The 26,077-nt window shown below is 39.0% G+C and overlaps 1 protein-coding gene across 1 annotated transcript in view; it reads right to left on the bottom strand.

Moving 5' to 3' along the window:
• Nucleotides 1-26,077, bottom strand: part of LOC114647684 (B-cell lymphoma/leukemia 11B-like) — a 130,244-nt gene that overhangs the window by 81,615 nt on the left and 22,552 nt on the right. Inside the window, exon 2 of the mRNA XM_028796301.2 lies at nt 1,879-2,205. Coding sequence (XP_028652134.1) covers nt 1,879-2,205 — 327 coding nt within the window. The remainder of the gene's footprint in view (nt 1-1,878; nt 2,206-26,077) is intronic.

The following is a 26,077-nucleotide window of genomic DNA, read 5'->3' on the forward strand; positions in this document are numbered from 1 at the left end:
TAAAATAATGAATTTAGGTTCTTTAATATAGCCACGTAACAGAAAGCCAACCAAGCACAAAAAGAGAGATTCACATACCATGATAATCTTGCATTATTACTTTCATTTATTTATAGGATTTATTATTTCTTGTACCGACTTGTTTGTCTCTTAGGAGTGTGCAGTACAGCGTATGTATACTTGCTGTTTGTATACCCTGTGAGAGTTTTGAGTGTTCAGTGTGTGTGTGTGTGTGTGTGTGTGAGAGAGACAGTGGGCCTTATCCAGACCCTTGAAATAATGAAACAAATTTTAGACATGTTATAGTGCTTCCTACAGTTTTGTGAATATTTGTCATATTATTAATGATTATTTTTTCTCTGTGGATAGCTCTCTTATCATTATTTTTTGTGTTATGCTAACTTTATAGCTTATCTCTCCTGTGGTGATCAACTTTTGTAACCTTGTCATGCTACACTTGTTCACAACAGTCCCCAGACTGATGTTACTCAATTATGTGGACTTTCTTTGTATGTCGCTTTGGATAAAAGGGTCCGCTAAGACAAAAAATGTAAATGTTAAAGAGAATATTATAAATGCACAGCAAGAACTATATATGTAATAGTTACAATAGATAACAGTTAATATCAGATACAATATTTTAAATGCATTTTGAAAGTGAGCATCTGCGAGGAGAAATTCAAATATTTACAAATTCAGGCAATAAACAAATATATAAAATGGTGAGAGTCATCAACCCTGGATCTGGTAGATGCTAACATGAGACTGTATGTTAAAAAGGGCCTCTGAAGCTATGAAACAACAGTGCGAACCACTTTGACACTCAGTATAAGAAATGCAATCTATAAGTTGGTCAGCTACACATTTGTGCAACAAGCTAAAAGGTTTGGTTTGTAGCTCACCTATACTAAAGCTAAACTTGGGGAAAAAAAACTCTGGAAAAAAAGAAAGTATTAATGTTATTGTAGCTTGTGGTTAAACAAACATATTTTTTAATAACTTCATTCTGCAACATCATTTTGAACAGATGCACAGTCAGGTGGGTGATTACAAAATATTATTCATGCTGGGATTGTGGAGAACTTAACAGTTATGGTATACTCCAGTGTATTAAACACCACTCTGTTATGCATATGTGAGCAGTGAGCATGGATCCATCCACTCATCCTTTCATTTTCTGCCACTATCCGAGTCTGGGTTACAAGGCAGCAGTCTAAGCAAAGATGCCCAGAAATGCTGTACCTTCTTCCAACTATCTCATCCAACTGCTCCGGTTAGGGGAGGCTGTGGCATTTCCAGGCCAGTTGAGAGATTTAATCTTTCCAGCATGTCCTGGGATCTGCCCTGACACATCCTCCCAGTTGGACATGCACAAAACTCATCCCCAGGGAGGCATCCAGGACACATCCTAATCAGATGCCCAGACCACCTCAACGTGCTCCTTTTGAGGAGGCTCTACTTTGGCAACTGCGCACCTCCCTCTTCACTAAGTCAACCTATGAAGGAAGCTCTCTTCTGCCACTTGCATCCGCAATGTAATTGTTTCAGCCACTACCTGAATCTTGTAAGAATAGGTCAGGACAGGGACAGAGATCAGGTGATAAATCGAGACCTTTGCCTTCTCACTCAGCTCTTTCTTCATCATGGCTGACAGGTGCAATATCCACATGATTACATAACCACTCTGCATGTCAATCTTCCACTCCCTTTTTACCTCACTCGTGTACAAGACCCCGAGATACTTAAACTCCTAGCAGCATATCATCCATTCAATTTGAGCATGGACCATATTGAATTTTTACATAAAAATTAATCTTATGCTTGTAAGCTCCATGAACAGCTAGTTAAGTGAATTCATTGGAATTTTTTGTCCCTTACCTTCTCTGACAGTCTCTTCTGTACCATAAGCTGACAACATCTTCATGTCCATAGATTCCTGGCCAATGAATCCTACAGGCAGACTCAGTGATCTTCCAAAGTTTGAGGGAGAATGTGGGCTGTTTAACTCTCCCTCCTTCACACAGTAGCCACCCCTGCTGCCACACTGTCCTATTTTGTGGTCAATAAAGAGCAGGATGTCTGCTAAAGGGAAGCTATGCCGACACTGTCCACAGGTTAAAATGTCACAGGTGGCGATGTCCCCTGTGGGAGGCATTTCCATTTTTTCTGGCGAAGGAAGTAGCACTTGAGCAGCATCTTGATCACCTGGTCATAAAAAAAACACACACACACACAAAGGGTGTTAACGATTCTGTCCACATTGGGAAGATTTCTGCAGAGTATTACAAAATATTTACATAAACATACACAAGTAATGCGTTCTTTAACATTGTTGAGAATGACAGGACTATAATGTACATGCTGGCCATAGTCAAAATTTGAATGCATACCCTGATGATTAAAGAATTTAATAAAAAGAAAATAAAAAAGGAGTCACCAGAGATTTAAAAAACTGCCCTCTAAATAGTGTCATGTTTGTCATATCAGGTATCAAGAAATTCCCATTCTCACTTAGTGAAATATAAAACAAAGCAACTGTTAAAAATGGTTAGGATTATTAAAATATTAACAAGGCATATATAGTGGATGACACTATATACCCAGTATTCTGGGTCCAACATCTAGCCTGGGAACTGCCAATATAAAGTTGGCATGTTCTCCCATATCTGTGTGGGTTTTTCTGCAGGTACTCTAGTTTGTGTGCCACATCCCTAAAATTAGGTTAATTGGCAACTATACAATGATGAGCCAAAACATTCTGACTACCTCCATATGAAGACACTGACACTGTCTATCTCATAACAGCAATGCAAGTCATGTTGAGGTTTATATTATAGATGGTAAGCCGACATTATGTATTCATCATACATGTGTAGAGATGGTCAGGTGTAAAGACCTGAGTGACTTTAATAAAGCCCAACTCATTTTACCAATAGAATTACACCATGTTAAATCTGTGGAACATTTCAAAAAACTTCTAAAAAACCTGTATTTTAAATCTGGCTTTCCAGTAATTATCCATATTACAAACCGAGAATGGTAAACCGGAAGGCACGGACCCAGGTACACAGCGATGGACGCAGGAGACATAGTGCGCAGGCGCCTACAGCGCGCGTCTCATAAACCGCAAGCGAAGTGTGATCCACCGCGAACGAAGGAGTCACGGCTCAAACACGAAAGAGCTCAACTAACGAAGGAGTCACGGCTCAAAAACGAAATAGCTCAACTAACGCCACACAGAAAAGAGGATTCTGCACTGCACCCCAGAGTCAAACGGAAGACGCTACGGAGTCCGCAAAAGGTCCACAAAGAGAGTACGGAAGGCGCGAGAAAGTACGAAAGGCGCAGGCGCCTACAACGCGCTTCTGAACTAAACGTCCACACTACACGGCATGGTCCGGGTAATAAGAATAAACAAACTCTCCGTATTAAACGTACGGCATCCTCACACGTACAAACCATACAGCATATGTGAATCACATTACAGTGATGCATTATTAACAGTACAACCACCCGCCTGGATAAAATCAATGAACGCAGGCGCCTACAGCATGCGTCTGAAATGCCGCAAGCAAAGCAGGCACGGCTCCAAAAAGAAAGAGCTCGACTGACGGGGCTACAAAAACGAGCCCGCCTGGATAAAAAAAATGAACGCAGGTGCCTACAACGCGCTTCTCAAACAACGCAACCAAAGGAGTCACGGCTCCAAAACGAAACATCTCAACTAACGGACATACAGAAGCGAGCCCGCCTGAATACAATTAATGAACGTAGGCGCCTACAACGCGCCTCTGAAACAGCAGAGTCATTAGATAAACGGCAAAGAAAGGAACGACAAACGGCTGCTAAACAATTCCGCCAATTAGCTGACAATGCATTCTGTAATGAGTCCACTATTAGTGAACATTCATTAGGATTAATGAATATCATTTGCTGTCATTGTCATTCACTTAACTTCCCTGAAGAAACAACTGGCAATACAACTAATGAGTTTACACGTTGTTGCCAAAAGGGTCAGATTAGACTGCCTCCTTTAAATGAATATCCTGAATATCTACGGAAGCTTCTAACTAACAATGTACCCGAAAGTAAAAACTTTATGGACTGCATTAGATCCTATGATAGTTTATTTGCTTTTGCATCTACCGGGGTAAATATCAGGCCACCAGCTGACAATGGCCCATACTGCTTTCGCGTATGTGGACAAATATTACATCGGATTGGAACAGTGCACCCTCAACCAAATCACGAACGCAAATATGCACAAATCTACATGTTAGATCCAGATGACGCAATCTATCAATGAATGAACCTTCCTGTAAACAAGCAATGCACAGAGCTGATAATGAGAAACGTCGCTGAAGTCATAAACAATCACCCATTAGCTAAGTCTATAAAAATGCTACATGAGGTTGAAAGAGAGGCCAATACAAAAGCAGAAGCAGACAAGTTCTGACCTGGAATTACCTTTTACACTTAAACGACGCCAATTTCCCATTAAACCTGCATTTGCCATGACAATCAACAAATCCCAAGGACAAACCATGGACAGAGTTGGCATATACCTCTCTGAGCCTGTATTTGGACATGGACAACTTTATGTTGCCTTCTCAAGCGTTCGGCATTCATCTGACATTAAAGTTAAAGTTATAGATACTCCATACCAAGGAAAACTCATTCAAGGACAACACACCATCTTTACTACAAATGTTGTGTATAAAGAAATATTCCAATACATCTTTCTAATGTGCCATGCTATGGGTTCTTTACTTCCTTTGTTCGTCATCTACACCTTTACACTCCAATATATCTCATACATATATCAATGTATTTCGGGTTACCCAACACCAGGGGTTGGCGAGCGAAGCGAGCAGGGGGCGGAGCCCCCTAGTATCACTATATAATGATCTGATTATAAGTTTATCTCTTTGATGCGTTAATAGGTACCCAGCATTAAACCATTGCTTTTTTATGTTTTTTGTCTCCCATCCTGTGTGGTGGCACTGCAGTCACCTGGGTACTGGAGGAAACGAGGAGGATTTGGAAACCTTATGTATCAATTGTTCCCAGTGGAGGGTGGGCAACCAGCTGGCTGAAGTCATTCTGACATTCATGATGCAGAAACTGATTATCATCAGAGTTAACTACTTGATTTGCTTGTTTCTGTTTTCCTGCTTTGGTCCTCCAGATTTCTATTTTTCTCAGACTGCACCAATCTTATCAGTTTTTTGTTTTCCTCTCCTCCGTGTCAGCTGGTCAGGCAATCACATTCAGGAATCAAGAACTCCATCTACATCCTAAATCAACGGAAACTGCTATGGATGGTTTTATTTGCTTTTGTATCTTTTCATTAACTTTAATAACATCAAACTGTTCTACTGTTCTGTTGCCATGTACATATACATATGCCTAGGTAAAATGTAGATATATACTGTCAACCTTAATGTATACATATTTTAATTAGAAAACCTTTTTCTGGTAAGAGTGGGTAGCGCTGCTGCCTCACAGTTAGGAGACCTGGATTCACTTCCCGGGTCCTCCCTGCGTGGAGTTTGCATGTTCTCCCCATGTCTGCGTGGGTTTCCTCCGGGCGCTCCGGTTTCCTCCCACAGTCCAAAGACATGCAGGTTAGGTGGATTGGAGATTCCAAATTGTCCCTAGTGAGTGCTTGGTGTGTGGGTGTGTGTGGGTGTGTGCGTGCCCTGTTGTGGGCTGGCACTCTGCCAGGGGTTTGTTTCCTGCCTTGTGCCCTGTGTTGGCTGGGATTGGCTCCAGCAGACCCTCCGTGACCCTGTAGTTAGGATATAGTGGGTTGGATAATGGATGGATGGAAACTTAATAGAAGAATTCGTGAAGAAAGTATGAAAAAGAATCAAATAAAAAAAGTATGAAAATCAAAATCCTCAAAAAAAAATTAGCTTTAATACACCTTGGAATAATCTAACTAAATTATTTTAAAAAAATAAATAAATGGAAAATTATAAATGCTTTGTGGAAACTCAAAAATATCAAAACAAAACTCTTCAGAAAAATGAAAGTATTTTTAATTTACTTTAGAAAGAAAAGGAGTGAATGGGTGTAAAAAACTAAGAAATTTCGCACTTGGATCACAAAATTTTTAAAACCATTTCTTAGCAAGCACCTATGGACCAAGGGTAACCTACATTCCACATTTCAAGTCCCAGGTGCTCATGGTTCAGGAGATTTTGTGATAAGTGAGTCAGTGGTATTTGGCTTTTATATATATATATATATATCTCTATTAATAGTCAACTTGAAGAACCAGGCAGGAGGAAGCTTGTCCATTGTGTCTTATTTATCATCATGAAGAGGGGATACACTCCATCACAGCTCTGATGGAACGGTCACAAAGTAAAGAAATAGAGCTATATTCATAGATAAGTGAATTCACATAATAATGCTGAGGTAATGCTTACTCTGGTGGGTTCACTAGCTTGCATTCACCTCGACTGGCTAAAAGACATGAGGTGTTTTAGCAGAGAGTATTGACGAGCTCATATACCCCAAATTAAAAGACTAATGTCTATTACATTCTTGAATCTTACAACACTTTTCAATGCTTCTTGAGTTACAGTTTACAAGATATCTGTCAAGTCTTACTGGGAACATCAGCCAACTTCTTGAACCATCACCCAGAATCATTTTGTTCTTTGTAGTTCACTTGACCTTTATCTGGTTTCATGATTTGCTTGAATAAGTTTCTGACATTTATCAACCCTTTGATACTACTTCTAAGATTAATGCCATTTTTTAATATAGAAACATACCAAAATGCATATTATCTATATTATCAACTATATTATCCCTAAATGACCCCTAAGTCTCATTTTTCTTCCATAACACTTATCCTTTACTTCAGACCTGGCCCTGTGTGACTACCCCAGTGTTAAGGGCTACATCCTTGCTCCTTGAGATGTATGATGAAGAGGTCAAGGATGGTACAGAAGAATTATTTGCACATCTTGTATGTGTGATATAGAAAAGCTTTATGAATATTGTAACTGAGATTTGAGAAAGACTTTGAGAAAGAAAATATGTTCAGTTTAACTTGTTTCTCTGGGTCAGGCACATACATTTCTTTACCAACAAAAATATCTCTAAATGATCATTCTAAAAATCAATTCACAACTTAACTAAAAGCTAATATATCAATTTAAGGATTTAAAAGCCACAGTGTTAATCCATAGTTGAAGTTACAACCCTTGATGCTGTGTTTTCAATAACTTTAGAATAGCAATTTAAGTGATGATTTAAGTGCCTAACAAAACATCATAAAAGCTGACTATACTTGTTACACAGAAATTTCACTTAATTACACATTATGGACAACTACTATCGTTTTGAACATTTCAGTATCTTTAAATGGTTGTTTCATAATTCATATTTTTCTATGTTTGCTAGGTAGGGGAAGGAATATCTAATTTGATTCACTGTAGCAAAGTGCTTAGAATCAATAAAATATAAAGATTTCAAATAAAATTTACATAAATGTATTGCGTAACCAGAAAAATAAAAGCTATGGCCGGATGTTGCAGTGAGTTGAATTTTCTGTCTGATTGTCACACAGATATAGAACTGATGAGGAATACACCATTCTTCTACAGAACACCTCTTTATTTGCACCAGTGCTTGCTTATGGTAACAAGCACAATTAAGGTGGGAACCTTGACCTTTAAAGAATAAAATATACAACCTAAATAAATGAAAAACAATTATGAAAACAAAATCCTCTTAATCTAGTTCAGGTTCACTTGGATGCTGTGGCCTAACCAGTAGTTTGTGCACAAGATAAGAACCAACCCTCGAGAAGACACCAGTCCAACCACACACACCCAACATACTTACTTGTGCTGTATTACAGTCACATTTTTTATTTTCCCTGGCTTGTATGTATTTTCTGCTTTTTTGTGGTTTTGGAATTTAAGAATTATTTTTCACATTTTTATGAAATTTCTGTTATGTTGGTTCATTATTTATTATTTCTGTTTTGTGTATACTTTGTGCCTGACATCACTGCTGTTGGGTCCTCCCTTTGCCTTTAATATTCAGCCAGAGTCGACCACTGAGTGTGTGTTGGAGTTTTTAAGTATTGCTTTTTCTTTAGGCTTTACTCTCTTTTTGACTTCATTTGGCTTCTCTCTTTGGATTTGCCTTCAGTTTAGAATGCTAGGACTTATGTATTTTAGCCTTTTATGGCAACTTGTTTTTTGTTCTTTGAGCACTGTTTTTGTTGTATTTTATAATGAATATCTGTTGGACTTATCTCATTGAGCCAGAAGTTTTAATGGTTTCACTCTCTCTATATAGGCTTTTTTTGTGTACTGTATTTTGAACATTTAGAGCATTAAGCATTAGTGGGCCTACAGTTAGAAGTTGGGGGATAACTGACTTGGGGTGACCCTTTTCTAGATGGGCTAATGAAATTCCTGACCTGTTTTGTTGCTCTTTACTTTCACCATGTTTGATACTCTTGAATACAACAGGTCATTTCAGATAAAGTCAGAGCAAAAAAATGCTTGTTAAAATGTAAATGGCAAACTAAACCACACATGATTGTTTATCTCCAATTGTATAGACTAGCAGCGTAACAATTAGAACAAGAAGTTCACATAAGAGCAGCAACTGGCCATCAGATTAAAACATTGGTTAACACAAAAAAACCAGCAGAATCAGGGCTGAGAAATACTGATTACGCAGATTCCTCTAACCTGCATTGGCACTCTTTGTGTACTTATAGCTCTCTCAACTTCTTCAATCACAACAGAATTTAAAAGTTACTTTTCAGTTATCGATTTCATTTTTTAATACTATTCAATTGTTTATAAATTGTAAAGAACTGAACAATAAATATTATCCAAGCTGGTTTCAGATTAAGACTGATAGTGATATCTGATGTCAAAGACTAATGCCAGATCACGTGCAAGGCAGCTTTGTCACTCTGTGGCATTATAGCTGCTCTTCTCAAAAGCCTAATAAGCCGTTAAATGAGAGCAAAAAAGAGGTTATGTATGGCAGGCCTGCAGCTAAAATGGTGAAAACAAATACTGCTCTAACATTACGGTTGGACACCATGTTAGAAAAGTCACCAGTACGCCATGATCTGATTATTCACATCTCCTTTTGCAGGCCCGGCAGCTTCACATGTACATTTCTGCATGTCCTAGCAAGCCATGCAAAGTGTGCTTTGCTTTTACTCTTCAGATTGAACTGTGACAAAAAAAGAGAGTGTTATTTATTAAAGTTTAATTGTGTTTTAAGTTTGAAGAACATGCTAGTGCTTAATTCAATGCAACAATTCAGGCTACCATCAGAGAGAAAACAACTGTCACTGCTTCAGAAGGATCAAGCTGTATCATGACTGTGATGCTAGGTAGGCACTGTGCCTAAAGCAGGGGTTTCCAACACGTCGCTCGCGAGTTACCGGTAGCTCACAACCCCTTTCCAAGTAGCTCGCCAAAGGGTTAATGAATCCTACATAAATTTGAAAACTTGACTAGTCAAATTAGGGTGGCCGATCTTCCCAAAAAATCATATCACCATCCTTTTAACACAAAATCGCGATCCACAATCTGAATTGCAATCTATCTTTTCAATGTTGCATACACTTATGAGAATATCCAGACTCAGACTCATCAAGACCTAAGTAACACTTTATTTTAAATATCAAACAAAGTTGAATTCAATTGTTCTCTCGTTCGCAAGCTAAGCGGAGTTAAGGAACATGCCCCGAAGCTGGCGAGTCAGTGAGGAAGGCCCCTCCCCTCGGCCCGTTGCGTGGATCTATCTTGGATTCGTGCAAATAAATCGGTACCGCAAGCGAACTCTGATACAGAGCGAAATGAGAGAAGTCGCAGAATCAACCGTAATGTTCAAGCAAATTACAGAAAAAAAACAGATGTAAACCTGTTAAGTAGTTCTCTCGTGAAAAGCAGACAGACATACAGACAGAGAGACATTGGATTTTATATATTATATATTAGTAAACCTTCAAAATAATGTGCAGTTAAAGTCTCAACAGCATTTCTGGAGCTTAGTAGAGCCAGATAACTATAAGAATCTTCACCAAGCAGCTCTGAAAATGTCTGCTTTGTTTGGGTCTCCATACCCCTGTGAGTCTGACGTGAATGTCATGAAATCAAAGTTCAGAACAAGACTGAGAGACGAACATTGAAATGACTCCAGAAAAGTGAACCTCAGTGGCTCCACTCCACCACACACCTGCCTCTCTTATTTGACTCCATGCAGTGCCAGTCATCTGACAAACTAAAAAACACATCACACATGGAACTGGACATGTGAATAAAGTGACACAGTGACATGGAACAAAATGACAAATTAATAAGTCATATCTGTGGATTTGGAATTGCATTGTTTTGTTTCGACAGCATTCATGTTTGAATTCAATAGTGTGAGATACACTAGGAAATGCTTACAGACATACAAAGTGCACTTGCAGGTAAACTAAATATTTTTTGTGATGTTTTAATGCAAAATGTGACTTGTGGACACCAATATTTTGTAAATGTTCATGCAAAACAAGCTTATTCAGTTTGTTTGGGTTGAAATAAGCCATGAGAATAAACGTTAGAAAACATGAGTAGCTCTCAGCCATTTTCATTTTGTAAAAGTAGGTCTCTGGGGGAAAAAAGGTTGGAGACCCCTGGTATATAACATTACATTTTGGGTTTAGCTTCTGCCAGCAACTCACTGCATGTACCTAAACAAGTCATTTAACCTACCTGCAGTCAAAATGTAAAAACAAAAAATATGAAAAATGCTCAAATGTACCTTTTAAGTCACTTTGGAATATGTGTTAGCAAATAAAATAATAAAAGCCACCGCTATCATTTGCTCCACATGTAGCTGCAGTCCAGCCTCCTGTCACCCTCTCAGTGTGCTGCTGTTCACAATTAGCCCTGACAATCGCAGCCTACAAACGGAGTGTCCAGTGGAATTCAGTGCCTCTTTCTCGATTTAGCACAGGCATGTTAAGGCCTGACTGTTGCTTATCTTTTTGTGTTCACGTACCGTTGCTCGTTGTTTCTCTTTTCAATTTAATGCATGCACAGGAAGTAAAGGGTAATGGTGGGGGGAACTTTTTCAGAATTAGGTGCTATAAAAAGCAGTGTCCTCTGGGATAAGTGCTGGGGCCACTTCTCTTTTTTCATATACATAAACAATCTGGACAAGAACATAATTAATAAGCTGGTTAAGTTTGTAGGTTATCGACTATCCATAGTCTACCCACAAAAGACTTTATGAACAGAAATACAGAGGCCATGCTGCAAGATGCTGACCACTAGTTAGCTACAAAAACACGATGGCCAGATTACAGTTTGCAAAAAAGGAGTTAAAAGAACCTGCAGAATTCTGGAGAAAGGTCTTGTCTGTAGATGAACCTGCATCAAAAAGATGGCAAGAGCAAAGTGTGGAGACCTAAAAGAACTGCCCAAAATCCAAGGCAGACCACACCATCTGTTAAACATGGTGCCGAGGGTGTTAAGGCTTGGGCATATATGGCTGCCACAGGTCCTGGCACACTTCCCTTCATTGATGATGGCAGTGGCACAGTGAATTCTAAGGTGTGTAGAAACATCTGATCTGCTCAAGTACCAATAAATATTTCCAAACTCAGTTGACAGTTCTTCATTCCACAACAAGATGACGATCCAAACATAATGCTAAGTCAACACAGGAGCTTTTCAAAGCTAAAAGAACTGAAATTTGTTGAATGGTCAAGCCAGGCACCCAATTTAAATCCACTTGAGCAGGACTTCTATTTGCTGAAGAGAAAACTTATTGGGATAAGTCCTCAACACAAGTATAAACTAAAGATGGCTGCATTAGAGGCTTGGCAGAGCATCACCAGAGAAGATCCTCAGTAACTGGTGCGGTCTATGAATTGCAGACTTCAAGCAGTCATTGCATGCAAGGGATAAGCAACAAAGTCCTAAACATGACGGTTTTAATATGCCTGCCATTGCTGTGTCCCAGTCATTATGGTGCCCTGATATATGGACCATGAAGAAAAAGTGTGGTCATTTCTACATGGTGTGAATGAAATGTCTGCAAATACCCCTTAAATGAAAGTCTGCAGTGTGCACTTTAATCACGTCTAAGTGTTTGATTTGTAATTTAAACTGTGGAGCAGAGGGCTACATCAAGAAAAAGTTATCTATGTCCCAAACATTATGGAGGGCACTGTAGGTGGAAGGGTAGACAATGCAGAAATAGCTAAATTATTGCAGGCGGATTTGGATGGCATACAGGCATGGGCAAAAGAAATTTAACGCAAGTAAATGTAAATTACGTGTAAGAAGAAAAAAATGGATTAAAAATAGATTTGAACACACAATTGGAGGTCTGATACTTGAAAGTACTCCTTATGAAAAGGATCTAGGAGGCATAGTGGACATGTCACTCGTGTTTAAGGCAGTTAGTGGGATATTAAGGAATATATCACAATATGTGTAGTACAAGTCAAGGGAGATTATACTTAAGTTATATAACAACATTTATTTCTATAGCACATTTACATACAAATAATGTAGCTCGAAGTGTTTATAACATGTCCAAAATAAATAACACACTAGTGAGGGCTCATCTGTAGTACTGGGTACAGTTTTGGCCATCATATTGCCAAAAAAAAAAGACATAGCAGTGCTAGAGAAAGTCCAGTTATGAGGAGAGACTGAAGGAGTTGAACCTTTTCAGTTTAAGAAAACAGAAATTAAAAGATGACAAGAATAGAGTGTTTCAGCTTATTAAAGGAATTAGTACAGTACATCCCAAGTGTTACTTTAAAATACATTCTGCAATAAGAATATGAGGTTAAGGGCCGATTTTGCTTAAATGTTACAAAGTTTTTCTTCATGCAAAGAACTACAGACACATGTAATACATTACCAAGCAGTAAGATGGGGACTAGGACATTAAATCTCAACTTGATGTTATTTTGGACATTGTAGGTGAACAGTATGGACAAGCTGTTTGGGCCTGTTTTTCTCATATCTGTTCCTACAGTTCTGATGCTCTGTTGTATCAGATGTATCACATGTTAGTTTTGTTTTAGCCGGGTGGTCTTTCTTTAAAAGCTGACAATGACAATGCACCTTATTAAAAGAGGGGGTCAAGAAAGGCCTCTTATCGAAAAGAGTTCAATTTCATCTTCAACCAGGCTGATACATATACTTTGTTCTATTACTTGTGTTGTGTTTGTGTATTGTATTAACCCCATTTTTTTAACAACCATCGCATGCCCAACCTACCTGGAAAGGGGTCTCTCTCTGAATTGCCTTTCCCAAGATTTCTTCCATTTTTTTCCCTACAATGTTTTTTTTTTCTTGCATGGGAGTCTGTCAAAAAACAGGGCCTGTTAAAAGCCCACTGCAGCACTCCTTGTGCGATTTTGAGCCATACAAGAAACAAACTATTGTTGTTATTAGCAATAAATTACATTTTCTAACAAGATTATTTTTGGCATTTGGTACATTGTATTAATCAATAAAGAAATATGTACATTTTAATATCTTTGCATCAATTAGAATTAATAATAACAATAAAAGTGATCTGTACAAAGACATTTAAAAAGAGAACCATTACAGGAGACATACTCGTGCACTTTCTACACTCATCCCCTTGCTCTCAGTTACACTTAATCAGGTATCTATTATGGTGGGGGCCTCGAGCAGGATTTTGAACGTTCTTGGGGTGGGCACTGTGAAAAAGGTTTGCAAAATATGGCTACTATAACGTATACATTATGGTGGGGGCCACAAGCAGGATTTTGAACGTTCTTGGGGTGGGCACTGTGGAAAAAGTTTGTAAAATATGGCTACTATAACATTTATACAAGGTTTCATTTACTGACTTGCGAATCTTTGACAATGTCAGTGGCTTCTGAACAAGTGCACCACTGCAAGAACAAATATTGTTTTCATTAATATATGTTTTTAAAATACTGATAATGTTTACATCAAACTGCATTACTGTTCAATTGGCACTATTTTGAATGTGCGACAATCTCAGAGGCTTTTGATTGCAGTCCCTGAAGTGGCATTTAGTTATCGTTATATAGTCTTAAATCTATATAAATAAATTTAAGCCGTTTGTTTGTTAGTTTTTTGGCTGTCCAATTATCAACTAATATTTCATGTATGTTTCTGTTGATACCAATTGTAGGGAATATGGTGTAGCAGGAAGAGGACTTGTAATGTACCCCAAAAAAACAGCACATTAAGCAACAAGGGGTGTGCTGGGGTTGATGGGAGGATAATGTCATCTGTACAGAAAATCGTTTGTACTCGCCAAAGCAGGCTCTCTTCTAAGAGAAACATTTTTTTCTCAACTAATTTGGATATAATTATTTAATTTTATTGCTAGATTAGAACCTTTGTCCAAGAAAATATTTTTTGCCTTATTGTGGGTTGTGTTTAGGACATTAAAACAATCTGGAAAAAAAAAACAGGACATTCAGCCCAAAGAGCTCACTAGTCCCATCCACTTACCGTATATACTTGCGTATAAGTCGGGACCGGAAAATCGATCATAAAATCAGACCCCGACTTATACGCCCGTTCAAAAATGCGACACTTAATTTTTTTTTTTTTAACATTTCTTGCCTCCTCCAATCTCGCACCAGTTTCTCAGACACATCGAACTTTGTTGGAGCAGCGCAGTTACCAATTTCTTTCGCCACTTCAACGACTTTTAATTTAAAACCAGCTTTACATTGTATTCTGATTGAACACTCCATCGTAGACAAGGGATGCTCTTCCGATAAAGGTGTATGAGGGTGTGAGATACAAAAAACACAAAAAAGTACAAAAGTCACTTCGGAATAGTTTAGGTATTACCATGTGGTCTCGTAGGCACAATACATAGAAAAAAAAGGCAGTGTGCTCTGTGGTTACTCTCTCAGGTGATAATCTCTTGGACCAATAGCGTGAGTTTTCCGCATTCGACTTATACGACCGACATTATAAAATACCAGAAATTATACAGTAAAATCAAGCCCCAACTTATCTGCGGGAGAACTTAAATGCGTGTATATACGGCAATTCTTCCAAAATAACATCAAGTCAAGTTTTGAAAGTCCCTAAAGTCCTTTTGTCTATCGCTCTCCTTGGTAGCTTATTCCATGCGTCTATGATGCTTAGCCAAAAGACAGTGTTTTCCTATTAATTTATACCTGGCCAATGGCAAGGATTTCAGCTAATTTTTAATTAAAATAAAACTGATCATCAGTTTTGTGTGTAACCTTCACCAACCTCCCAATTTGTGCTATTGAACATTGTACTGAATACAAACACTTTTGTACCAAAGTTGAGAATTACAGTAGCATGACAACCTCAGTCCAACACTTGTTGCAGCTTATTAAAGCCGTGAAACACTTAAGGCGCCTGGTGTTTAAACATGAATTATTCTCATTTACTCGGCCAATAAATCTGATCCAAAATGTCTGACATATCCAGAAGTAGAGTGCAGGTGTTTTGATAATACAGCAGTTAAAGTGACTTCCTCAGGGGTCACACAGTAAGCCAGCAAGTAACACCGGCTTGCTCTGCTAACCTTTGAGGGCAAACTCCATTTTTGTTTTTTGTTTTTTTGTTTTCTCAGGGCGTCAAAGCTGGTGGGCTGTCAAAAAACAAGGCCTGTTAAAGCTCATTGTGGCATTCACTGTATGATTGTGGGCTATACAAGAAATAAATTGTTATTGTATTCACTCACGCTACTTTACAGGCTTGAATTGAGGTGGCATGGTGATAAAAATTTTAATGTAGGATGTGTCATTGATTGCAAGGACAGCACTTTCAGCACATTTTATTAAAAAAAAAGAGAGAATTAAAAATAAAACCTGGCTGCAACAAGATGGGTAAACCTCTGCCAAAAGGGAGTATTATTCATTTGTTAATCATTTACAATTTAAATTTTGCCCTTCTTCTTAAAATGCAGGAGTCTGCTATATTTGCTTATTTACTTGATTCCTTTATTCATAGTAACTTAACAATTATCACATAATTACTTCCATATTTTTTATACTTTGAGCACTGACTAGTTAAAGAGCTGGCACAAGTTTACAGTACATGGTGATCTGAGACAAAGACTGAAGCTCTGACACTGAGCTTTATACTCAAAGACCTTATTTAATAATCCACACCGATAATGTAAATAATGAAGATATTTTTGATTCTATTAATGTTAAAGAGGACATGTTTTGTTTCATTCTTAATTTTTATGCAAATGGTACCTGCTTCCACAGTAAATAAATACAGTAGAGTCTCGCTTATCCGACATAAACGGGCTGGCAGAACGTCGGATAAGCGAAAATGTTAGATAATGGGAGGTGTTAAGAAAAAGCCAATTAAACGTCAAACTATGTTATAATTTTACACATTACGAACCTAATAAAGTGGAACCTCGGTTCACGAACGTCTCTGAACACATACAAATCGGGTTATGACCAAAAAGTTCACCAAACTTTTGCCTCTGTTCACGACCACACAGTCGGTATATGAACAAGCCAGTTTCCCTTTCGGTTTGTGTGCGCCGATGATTTCTGCACGTGTTCAGTCTCTCCCTGTGCATTCCCTGCACAGCGAGACAGAGCGCGAGAGAGACACAGACAGACACACGGGCGCGAGAGACACACACACGTGAGAGAGAGACAGAGACACACACACATGCACACACATGCACTCACGCACGCACGCGTGAGAGAAAGAGAGACACACGCACACAAGAGAGACACACGTGTGAGAGACACACACACACACAAAAGAGAGACACACACGCGAGAGAGAGAGAGACACACACACGCGCACACACATGCACAAACGCCAGAGAGGGCTGGCCACATAATCCACTGTAATCATGTTTTACAGCAAAACAACAGAAAAATGTAACTGAAAAAATTAACTTAGCAACAAATAAATAGACTACGCTCACGCTCGCAACTTGCAGTTCTTGTTGTCGATTGATGCTTTTTTTTTTTCTTTTTTTTGAGGTGGGACATTGGATAATACAGAATGTTGGATAAGCGAAGGTTGGATAAGTGAGACTCTACTGTAGATAAATTTTAAATTTAGATAAAACAGATAAATTAGACTGGACTTCCAATACTGATGCTCTGTGCAAGAGAGGACAGAGACAACTATACTTCCTTAGAAGGCTGCCGTCCTTCAACATCTGCAATAAGATGCTGCAGATGTTCTATCAGACGGTTGTGGCAAGCGCCCTCTTCTACCCGGTGGTGTGCTGGGGAGGCAGCATAAAGAAGAGGGACGCCTCACGCCTGGACAAACTGGTGAGGAAGGCAGGCTCTATTGTAGGCACGGAGCTAGACACTTTGACATCTGCGGCAGAGCGACGGGCGCTGAGCAGGCTCCTGTTAATCATGGAGAATCCACTGCATCCACTAAACAGGATCATCTCCAGACAGAAGAGCAGCTTCAGCAACAGACTGCTGTCACCATCCTGCTCCACAGACAGATTGAGGAGATCGTTCCTCCCCCACACTATACGACTCTTCAGTTCCACCCGGGGGGTAAACATTAACATTATACAAAGTTACTGTCTGTTATACCTGCATTTTCATCACTCTTTAATATTGTTTTAATCAGTATGCTGCTCCTGGAGTATGTGAATTTCCCCTTGGGATTAATAAAGTATCTATCTATCTATCTATCTACAGTGCATTTCCGGATGCACTGTATCTATCTGTCTATCAGTAATGGACATGGCAGCACTTACACACATTGAGGATCCAATTCATCATGAATAAGTGACTTTTCTATGAGTGACACAAGAACCAAACAACTGCCAGCTTTTATAGAAATGGTACAAAATGCACACAGTGGAAGCATTTCTCTGGGTTCCTTTCTTTATGGTTTTTGTAAGACCTTTTTATGCACAAACATTGTGTTCTATTACTCAATCACAATGCTTAAAAAAGGCAATAAAAGGGACTAATTTAGGATGTTCATGCTATTAGGTAGCGTGGGTTGCCATAAAGAAATGGATTATGTTAGTTCTTGGTAGCTGTGATATCATGGGGGTTTACATTCTCAGGAATTAATTTCCTGATTGTTGCTTGCCAAATGTTATAGAGTACCTCCAAATAACTTCTGTGAACTAATTTAATTACTGGCCCCTTTAGCGACACCACACAGTATTTTTAATGGATTAATTGTATACATGTTCTCTTATTCAAGATGCATTTCCTTTTTTCAACTGTTGCATGTCTCAGTTCTCATAAATAACAAAGCCTAATGGCATTTGCTGAAATCTCATGTTAAGCAACTCCAAAACTGTACACTTATTGTGACATCAAAATAGTTTTCAATTCCTTTCAAACTGCATATTCTTCACAGTGAATGTTATCAATGACCAAACAAAAAGGCAATATGAAAAAAAAAGGAAAAATAAAAGCTTTCCATCCAGTAATCATCACGCTTGATCAATTTACTTCAGGTTTAGAGAAGCCCTTTAGCACTGGGCACATGTCAGCAATCAGTCTTGGATGGATGCAGGAGTACAAAGTGCTACACAAAATGTGTTTCGCTGGTACTGAACCATTCAACATGAAGGTACAATATTTAAAGTTTAATAAACAGTAATATACAGTATATTAATAAATATGCTATACCGGCTTAAAAATCTAAATATGAGATTTACAAATAACAGAACAAGTAAACAGAAAGTACTGCACAATACTGAAGAAGAGAAAACACACAACATACACAAACTGGCAGTGTGGACATCAGGGAGTCTCTGCCACAAATCAAGTCAACCAAACTATGACTGTTTGTGAATGAGCAGCTAATTAACTTGGGGGCAGAAAATTTAAGGCTGGCGGTTACGCTTGCTAGAAGGATTTTCTTCAGACATCTCTCATCATAAATGTCCTACAGGAGATGAACTGAGCTATCTTAAGCACTAGTCAGTATCAGCCTAACACCATTCCAGAGTGATACAGTGATGCTGCTAGTCAGCCTGCCCTCCATTGTGCATCTCTCGATGCAAGTGAGTATCTGGAGGTTGAATGAGGACAGACCGACTTATTGACTTTCCTCGACCTTTTCTCAAAGTGAAAGAAAATGTGGTTAATTCTTTTGAACAGGACTGGTAGTTTTAGGTGATAATGAGACACCATCCAAGTGGGCTCCTAAAAACTTTACTTACCCACTCTTTTTCACAACAGCCCCTTTACTGTCAACTGAAGCCAAAAATCAGCTTTTTTTTTTTAATTTATTGATGTTCAGGACAAATTGTTGTTTTTGTAGCATTTAACCTGAAATTGAAAATGGCTGTTATGGGCTATCTAATAGGCAACCATATTGAGAGATGAAGCTGTGACTGACTCGTGGCAGCAAAAATGTGATAATCATCTACGGTACTTCTCACTAATCTATAGTGCATGCATTACAATGTAAACTTTGAATAGATTAATTTGAAAATTCACCCATAATGATGGATTTAGTTAATTAGTTCTTTTTGTTAGTGGTTAAAAAATGTGAAGTCCAGCAAAATGACACCTATTATTGGCATACTATAAAGATTACACTATGCAAGTTTTCGAGACAACTCAGACCCCTTCTTCAGGCGAAACGGGAGGTCTGAGTTGCCTTGTAAGTTTGCATATTGTAAACGTTTTAGTTAGCTAATAAAAGGTGTCATTTTGCTCGACTTCTCATTACATCCATAATGGCTAACAGGGTACAACACCCTACTACTGTTAGTGGTTATGTAAGATACTTAGTATTACAATTGTTTTCTTGGAATCCTACAGTTATAATGAGGCTACCTACATACCTAAGGTAAATTTTAATAGACAACATTATCCTGAGCTTTACAATAAGGAGAACAGCTAAATTATTACTTTAGAGATAAAAACCCCTTCATGAAATACAGAATATTGTCACTACTGAAATTTTAAAATTTGCTACTGGCCCTTTTAGGAAAAACATCTTGAAACAGAAACCTTCACATACATATCATTTACTATATGTGTGTGTGTGTGTATTATATATATATATATATCTCTACTCTATATATCTAAAAGTGCAATGATTTTATGTGACATTTTTATGTCCACTTTTTTGTCATGCTTTAAATCGGGCTTAAAACCTACTTTTAAAACCTACATATATATGTTTGGTATCATTCTTTTCAAAATTTATCGAACTTTAATCTGATATTGTTAGATTTTCAGATTCATATTCCATTTTTAAATTATAAACTAAAAAATATCAAGAACTCACATCCCGCGAGACAAGACTTTGTGCCAAAATGTTTAACCACGCCCGGGGCCGGAAATAAAAGACAAAGAGTAGGAGAGGTGCTGTACAGGCATTTAAATGTTCAAAGCACCGCGCGAGATGCAGATCGAGCCAGCAGCTGATCGAGCAAAGAGGAGGTAAAAAAAAAAACTGTTTCCCACTGTATCACCGTTTAAGAGGAGGTTTCGGAGGAGCAACTGCGCCTCCTTGGGGTGCGTTCAGTCCCCCTCTTCACAACACAAGCAGCAGAAACATGAAGTGCCTGGTGTGTAAATAGAAGGAATTTAAATACGTTAAGCATGTGCCACTGGTCTTGTGCTCATTCAGCTGTAAGTGACTGAAGTTTGGCTCGTCTGTCAGGGGTCACGGTTTGGTCTAAAACACCACAATAAACTTTTAAGAGCTGGAAATCACTGCAGGAGGCAATCATACTAGAAGTCTCGTTGCAAATGGAAATGTGGGCAACTGAAGCTGGTAATACTGAGAGAAGTAATGGCCCATGTACAGTGGATTTAGAAAGAATTCAGACTCCACACTTCTGCACACTTAGTGTTGAAATTTAATTTTAAATGGACCAACCCTACCATTTTTACCCATCGGTCTATACTGAATCACCCATAATGACAAAGTGAAAGCACATCTTCAGAAAGGTTTTCAAATCTGTTATAAATCAAAAAACTGAAATCTCTCATTCATGTAGGTATTCAGACCCTTAATTACATATTGGAAGCCCTATTTGGCAGCAATTCTAACTTTCAAGTCTTCTGGGGTAAGCCTCTAAATCTTTTGCATACCTAGATTTGGGCAGTTTATCCCATTCTTATACTCCCTTTAGATTGGATGGGAATCATCCAATCATAAACTGCCATTTTCAGGTCCCTCCACAGATGTTCCTTGGGGTTTAGGTCTGGGCCTTTGACTTGGCCACTTAAAGACAGTCACAGACTCATCCTGAAGCCATTCCAGTGTTGTCTTTGCTGTATACTGTGGTTCATTTTCGAGATAAAATGCGAACCGTCTTCCCAGACTAAGGTCACGTGCACATTGGTCCTTTAAAGACCTCTCTTTATTTGGCTGCATTAATCCGTTCCTCAATTCTGACCAATTTTCCTAACCCTGCAGCTCAAAAGCACTCCCACAGCATGATACTGCCACAACAATGCTGCTCCGTCAGGATGGAATTAGGCAGCTGATGAACACTGTCTGGTCTCTGCCAGACATAGTGCTTGGAGTTCTGCCCAAGGGCTTTTATTTTTGTCTCATCAGACCCCAAAATCCTTTTCTTCTTGCTCTCAGAAATGTCTTCTGTCTAGCCACTCATCATAAACATCTTATTTAAGGAGAGCTGCTGAAATAGTCGCCCTTCCGACAAGTTCTTCTACATAAGCAAAGGACTTCTGAAACTCTGTTACAGTGACCATTAGGGTCTTAGTCACCTCTCTAACCAAGGCCTTTCTTTCCCAGCTGCTCAATTTGGCTGGACGGCCAATTATAGTAAGAATCCTGGTGGTTCCAGACTTCCTCCATTTCACAATTTTTGAAGCCACTGTGCTCCTGGGAACACTCAAAGCTACAGAAATGGTTTTATACCTAAGGCCTGATCTATGCCTCACCGCAGCTTCACCACAGAAGGCGAATAGAGAGTTCCTTGGTTTTATGGCTTTATTCTGAATCGGGGGACCTTTTATACATAGGTACATGTGTGTCTTTCTAAATGATGTCCAATCAATTTATTTGCCATAAGTGGACTCGATTAATCAACTTCTACACACATCTCAAGGAGCATTAAAGCAAACAGGATGCACCTGACCACAATTTGGAGTGCCATAGTAAAGGGTCTGCGGTGGGTTGGCACCCTGCCCGGGATTGGTTCCTGCCTTGTGCCCTGTGTTGGCTGGGATTGGCTCCAGCAGACCCCCGTGACCCTGTGTTCGGATTCAGCGGGTTGGAAAATGGATGGATGGATAGTAAAGGGTCAGAAAACTAATAGAAATGAGAGATTTCAGATTTAGGTTTTTAATACATTTGCAAACCTCTCTGAAAAATGTTTTTATTCTGTCATTAAGGGTTGTTTAGTATTGAATGATGTGCAAAAATGGCAAATTTCTGCATTTTAAATTAATCTACAACACCATAAAGTGTACAGATAGTGAAGGAGGCTGGATATTTTCTCAATTGACCATATCTGTCTGTTATCAGTAGCATGGGGAACAAGCGTCAAATTTGAGAGTTCATTTATAAGAGTTTCCTGTTTATTTAATATACTAATATAAAGTATAATAAGACACCAAAATATCAAATAGCAACCTATTAATTAACTCTAATAACCCTAAGGGACAAGGTGAACCTTTCCCGCAGGCAGCACTTAAAAGAAACACCTTTGTTGACAGACTCGTATAACGTTATACCAGAAATCTTCAAGTTGTGCTTGCTTCCAACCAAGTTAACCAGAAGAGGAATCTGTGGTGGATGTGTGGGGTTTAATTGTGCTTAAAATAAGCAGCCCTGAGAAGACAGCACAACACAGGAAGACTGAAACGTTTGACGCAGTTTAATAATAGAATGCCACATTCATTAAAACTGACACGAACGTTTAAAACACATTATCAAATGTTTGTCTGTCTTTGAGATGCGCTCTTAATTTAAAGTGATTTGCTTGAGACAGCCTGGTTTGCTTCCATTCTCTTGAGTAAACCAGTGAAATAGACGAGCTGGTAAAAGCCTCTGTCTTTGCTTGTCGGCAACTTGTCACAAAATGAATGTAATGGAGCAATTAGGACTGCATCTCAGACAGCCCATCTCATCGGTTATTTAAAGAAGGCAAACAACAGACACAATACCAGCGCTTGCCATCTACAGAAACTTTCAGATGACCTGTCTATCATAGCCTACATTAATAATGGAGACGAGTCAGAGTACAGAAAAGTTGTGGAGGTCTTGTCTTGTACTGCAGGGGGAACGACCTGCAACTCAACAGCAGCAAGACAAAGGATCTGGTGGTGGACTTCCAGGGTGTCAAGAAGCCTCTGAGACCATTCACTATTCAGTGGGAGGTTGTGGAAGTGGTGAAGAGCTACCTGGGGGTTCACGTGAACAACAAAGTGGACTGGCCTGACAAGATAATGGCACTGAACAAGAAGAGTCAGAGCAGACGGGACTTGCTAAGGAGACTCGGGTCTTTTGATGTATGCAGCAAGCTATTGGAAAAGTTCTACCATTCCATAGTGGCCAGTCTGGTGTTCTTTGTTACAGTCTCCTAGGGAAGTAACCTGAGAACAAATGAAGCACAATGTGTGAACAAACTTTTAGGACAGCTTGCTCCATCACAAGATGAACCCTGGACACACTGGAAGCTATTGTGGAAAAGATACTAATGGCCAAATTGGATGCCATCTCTTGGAGTATTTGTGGCCACAAGCTCAATCCACAGCATGTGTGCTGTGAAGTGCCCTTATGGATCTTTTCTGCCCCACTGCTTTCATCCTATTCAATGCTTCTAGCCAATGTACTTGCTACGTTTATTTGCAATTATTTATTAATTAATTGATTAATTGGCTGTATTATCTGTCCTGTGAGTCTGCATCTTTGTTTTTTTTGTGTTTCTTCTGTTGTATTTCCCATTGGAATGAATAAAGTTTTTCTAATCTAACTAAAACTGCCAGGGCTATGAAACTGAGAAAAAGATCTTGTAACACAGGGAACATGCAATTCCAATTAGAATACCAGAAAAAATAGTTGGCATTTAACATAATAAAACTGCCTTAGGTTAATGCTAATTACAGTTTATGTTGGGAAAATGCAGAACACACTTTTTCAAAAGTATTAAAACAAATCTTGCAATTCTACATTGCAAATTGAGTACTGAAAAGTCTATACTTTGTGTGGTAAAAAGCTACATTTTTAACCCTAACATCAAAGTGAAAGACTGCTGAATAGCATGTATTGCATTCACTGATATACTTAAGACAATGATGTTGCATGTTTTGTGTAATATACAGTATGTTTGCTTGCTTTAAATGAATGCTCCACCCAAAAAAATTTTTTTTTAATATGGTTTGTAGTGAGGGCAGCACGGTGGCACAGTGGTAGCGCTGCTGCCTCGCACCAAGGAGACCAGGGTTCACTTCCCGGGTCCTCCCTGCGTAGAGTTTGCATGTTCTCCCCATGTCTGCGTGGTTTTCCTCCCACAGTCCAAAGACATTCAGGTTAGGTGGATTGGCGATTCTAAATTGTCCCTAGTGTGTGCTGTGTGTGTGTGTGTAGTGGGGCTACATAGTAGTAATAGTGTTGTCAGTGTTAGTACCACGTGAGTCTTGTTCCATCGTCCCGTTTGCTGTTTGTGTGTCAGTGAATGTCGTCCCCGTAAAGGGGGACGGATGATGGGAGGAGACTGCAACCTCAATCCTGGAAAATTCCTGTTTGCTATTAATCAATTACATCCATCACAGGACTATTTAAGTAATCAGGAGGGAACAGAAAAAGGAGGAAGGAGAGAAGGAGACTTTTCATTTTCACGACCACGAGCCATCTGTACCTGCTGTATTCCACATCGTGCATTTTCATCCAGTTTATTTTTCAATTTGCCGGACTTATTTCAATACCCTCATCACGAGAGACCCTGGGGTCGGACTTCATCATCCACCACGCGCCGAGGATTCACGGTGAGGCTGCTCCATTTTGTTCCGGGAAATACAAACACTCCACGTATTGGTTAACCAGTCAGCTGCATTTCAAGACAATTATATATTCGGACTCAAGTTCACGAACATTCAGTTCTGCATCTCATTCAGTTTTTGTTATTTGTGTTGTTTGTTATGTTACAAGGGCAAGGGAGGGTTTATTGTGTGTGTGTATGTATATATATATATGGTGGTGTTGCTTTGGTGGAGGGATATATATATATATATTTATATATTTATTTATTTATTTATTGTGCTTTTTTTTTTCTTGTTATTGCTCATTTAATATAATTAATTACCTATTTTTACATATCATCTGTTTTTTGCGTGCTTGATTAAACCGTCGATTGTGGGGAAAATTTTCATTTGTTAGAGGTACGGCTTGTTATTTAGATTCAGCTCAGTAATTTATCCAGGCCACAGGGCTTGGAGGTGTAGCTGCCGGCCGGGTAAGGGGTCGGCCGTTACATGTGTGTCTGTGTGTGTCTCTGTGTGTGTGTGTGTGTGCGTTCTGCGGTGGGCTGGCGCCCTGCCCATGGTTTGTTTCCTGCCTTGCACCCTGTGTTGGCTGGGACTGGCTCCAGCAGACCCCTGTGACCTTGTAGTTAGAATATAGCGGGTTGGATAATGGATGGATGGTTTGTAGTGATAGCCTAGAAAACTTTTTAATCTAATATTTGATGCAGAACAGAGCTCAGAAAATTTCTCGTATTACAGAGTTCTATGGTCACCAATGCTGGAGCACAGCAAATGATATCAAAAAGTCCATGAAATCTCTTATTTTTCATGTTGCATAACCCACAAGCCAACTATTCCAGTCATACGCTCACAAACACACACATTTTAGGCAGTGTGGTGTAGTGGTTAAGGCTTTTGGACTTCAAACCCTGAGGCTGTGGGTTCAAATTCTGCATCAGACACTGTGTGACCCTGAGCAAGTTACGTGACCTGCCCGTGCAACTGGGGAAAAAAAAAAACAAAAGAAATGTAACCATCAATGTTGTAAGTCACCTTGGATAAAGGAATTAGACAAATAAGTAATGTATATGTCATTTTACTAAAATATTGCTAAATGCTCCTTGTTTTTTATCTTACTTG

This window comes from Erpetoichthys calabaricus, chromosome 1, assembly GCF_900747795.2.
Source record: "Erpetoichthys calabaricus chromosome 1, fErpCal1.3, whole genome shotgun sequence".
Classification (NCBI taxonomy): domain Eukaryota; kingdom Metazoa; phylum Chordata; class Cladistia; order Polypteriformes; family Polypteridae; genus Erpetoichthys; species Erpetoichthys calabaricus.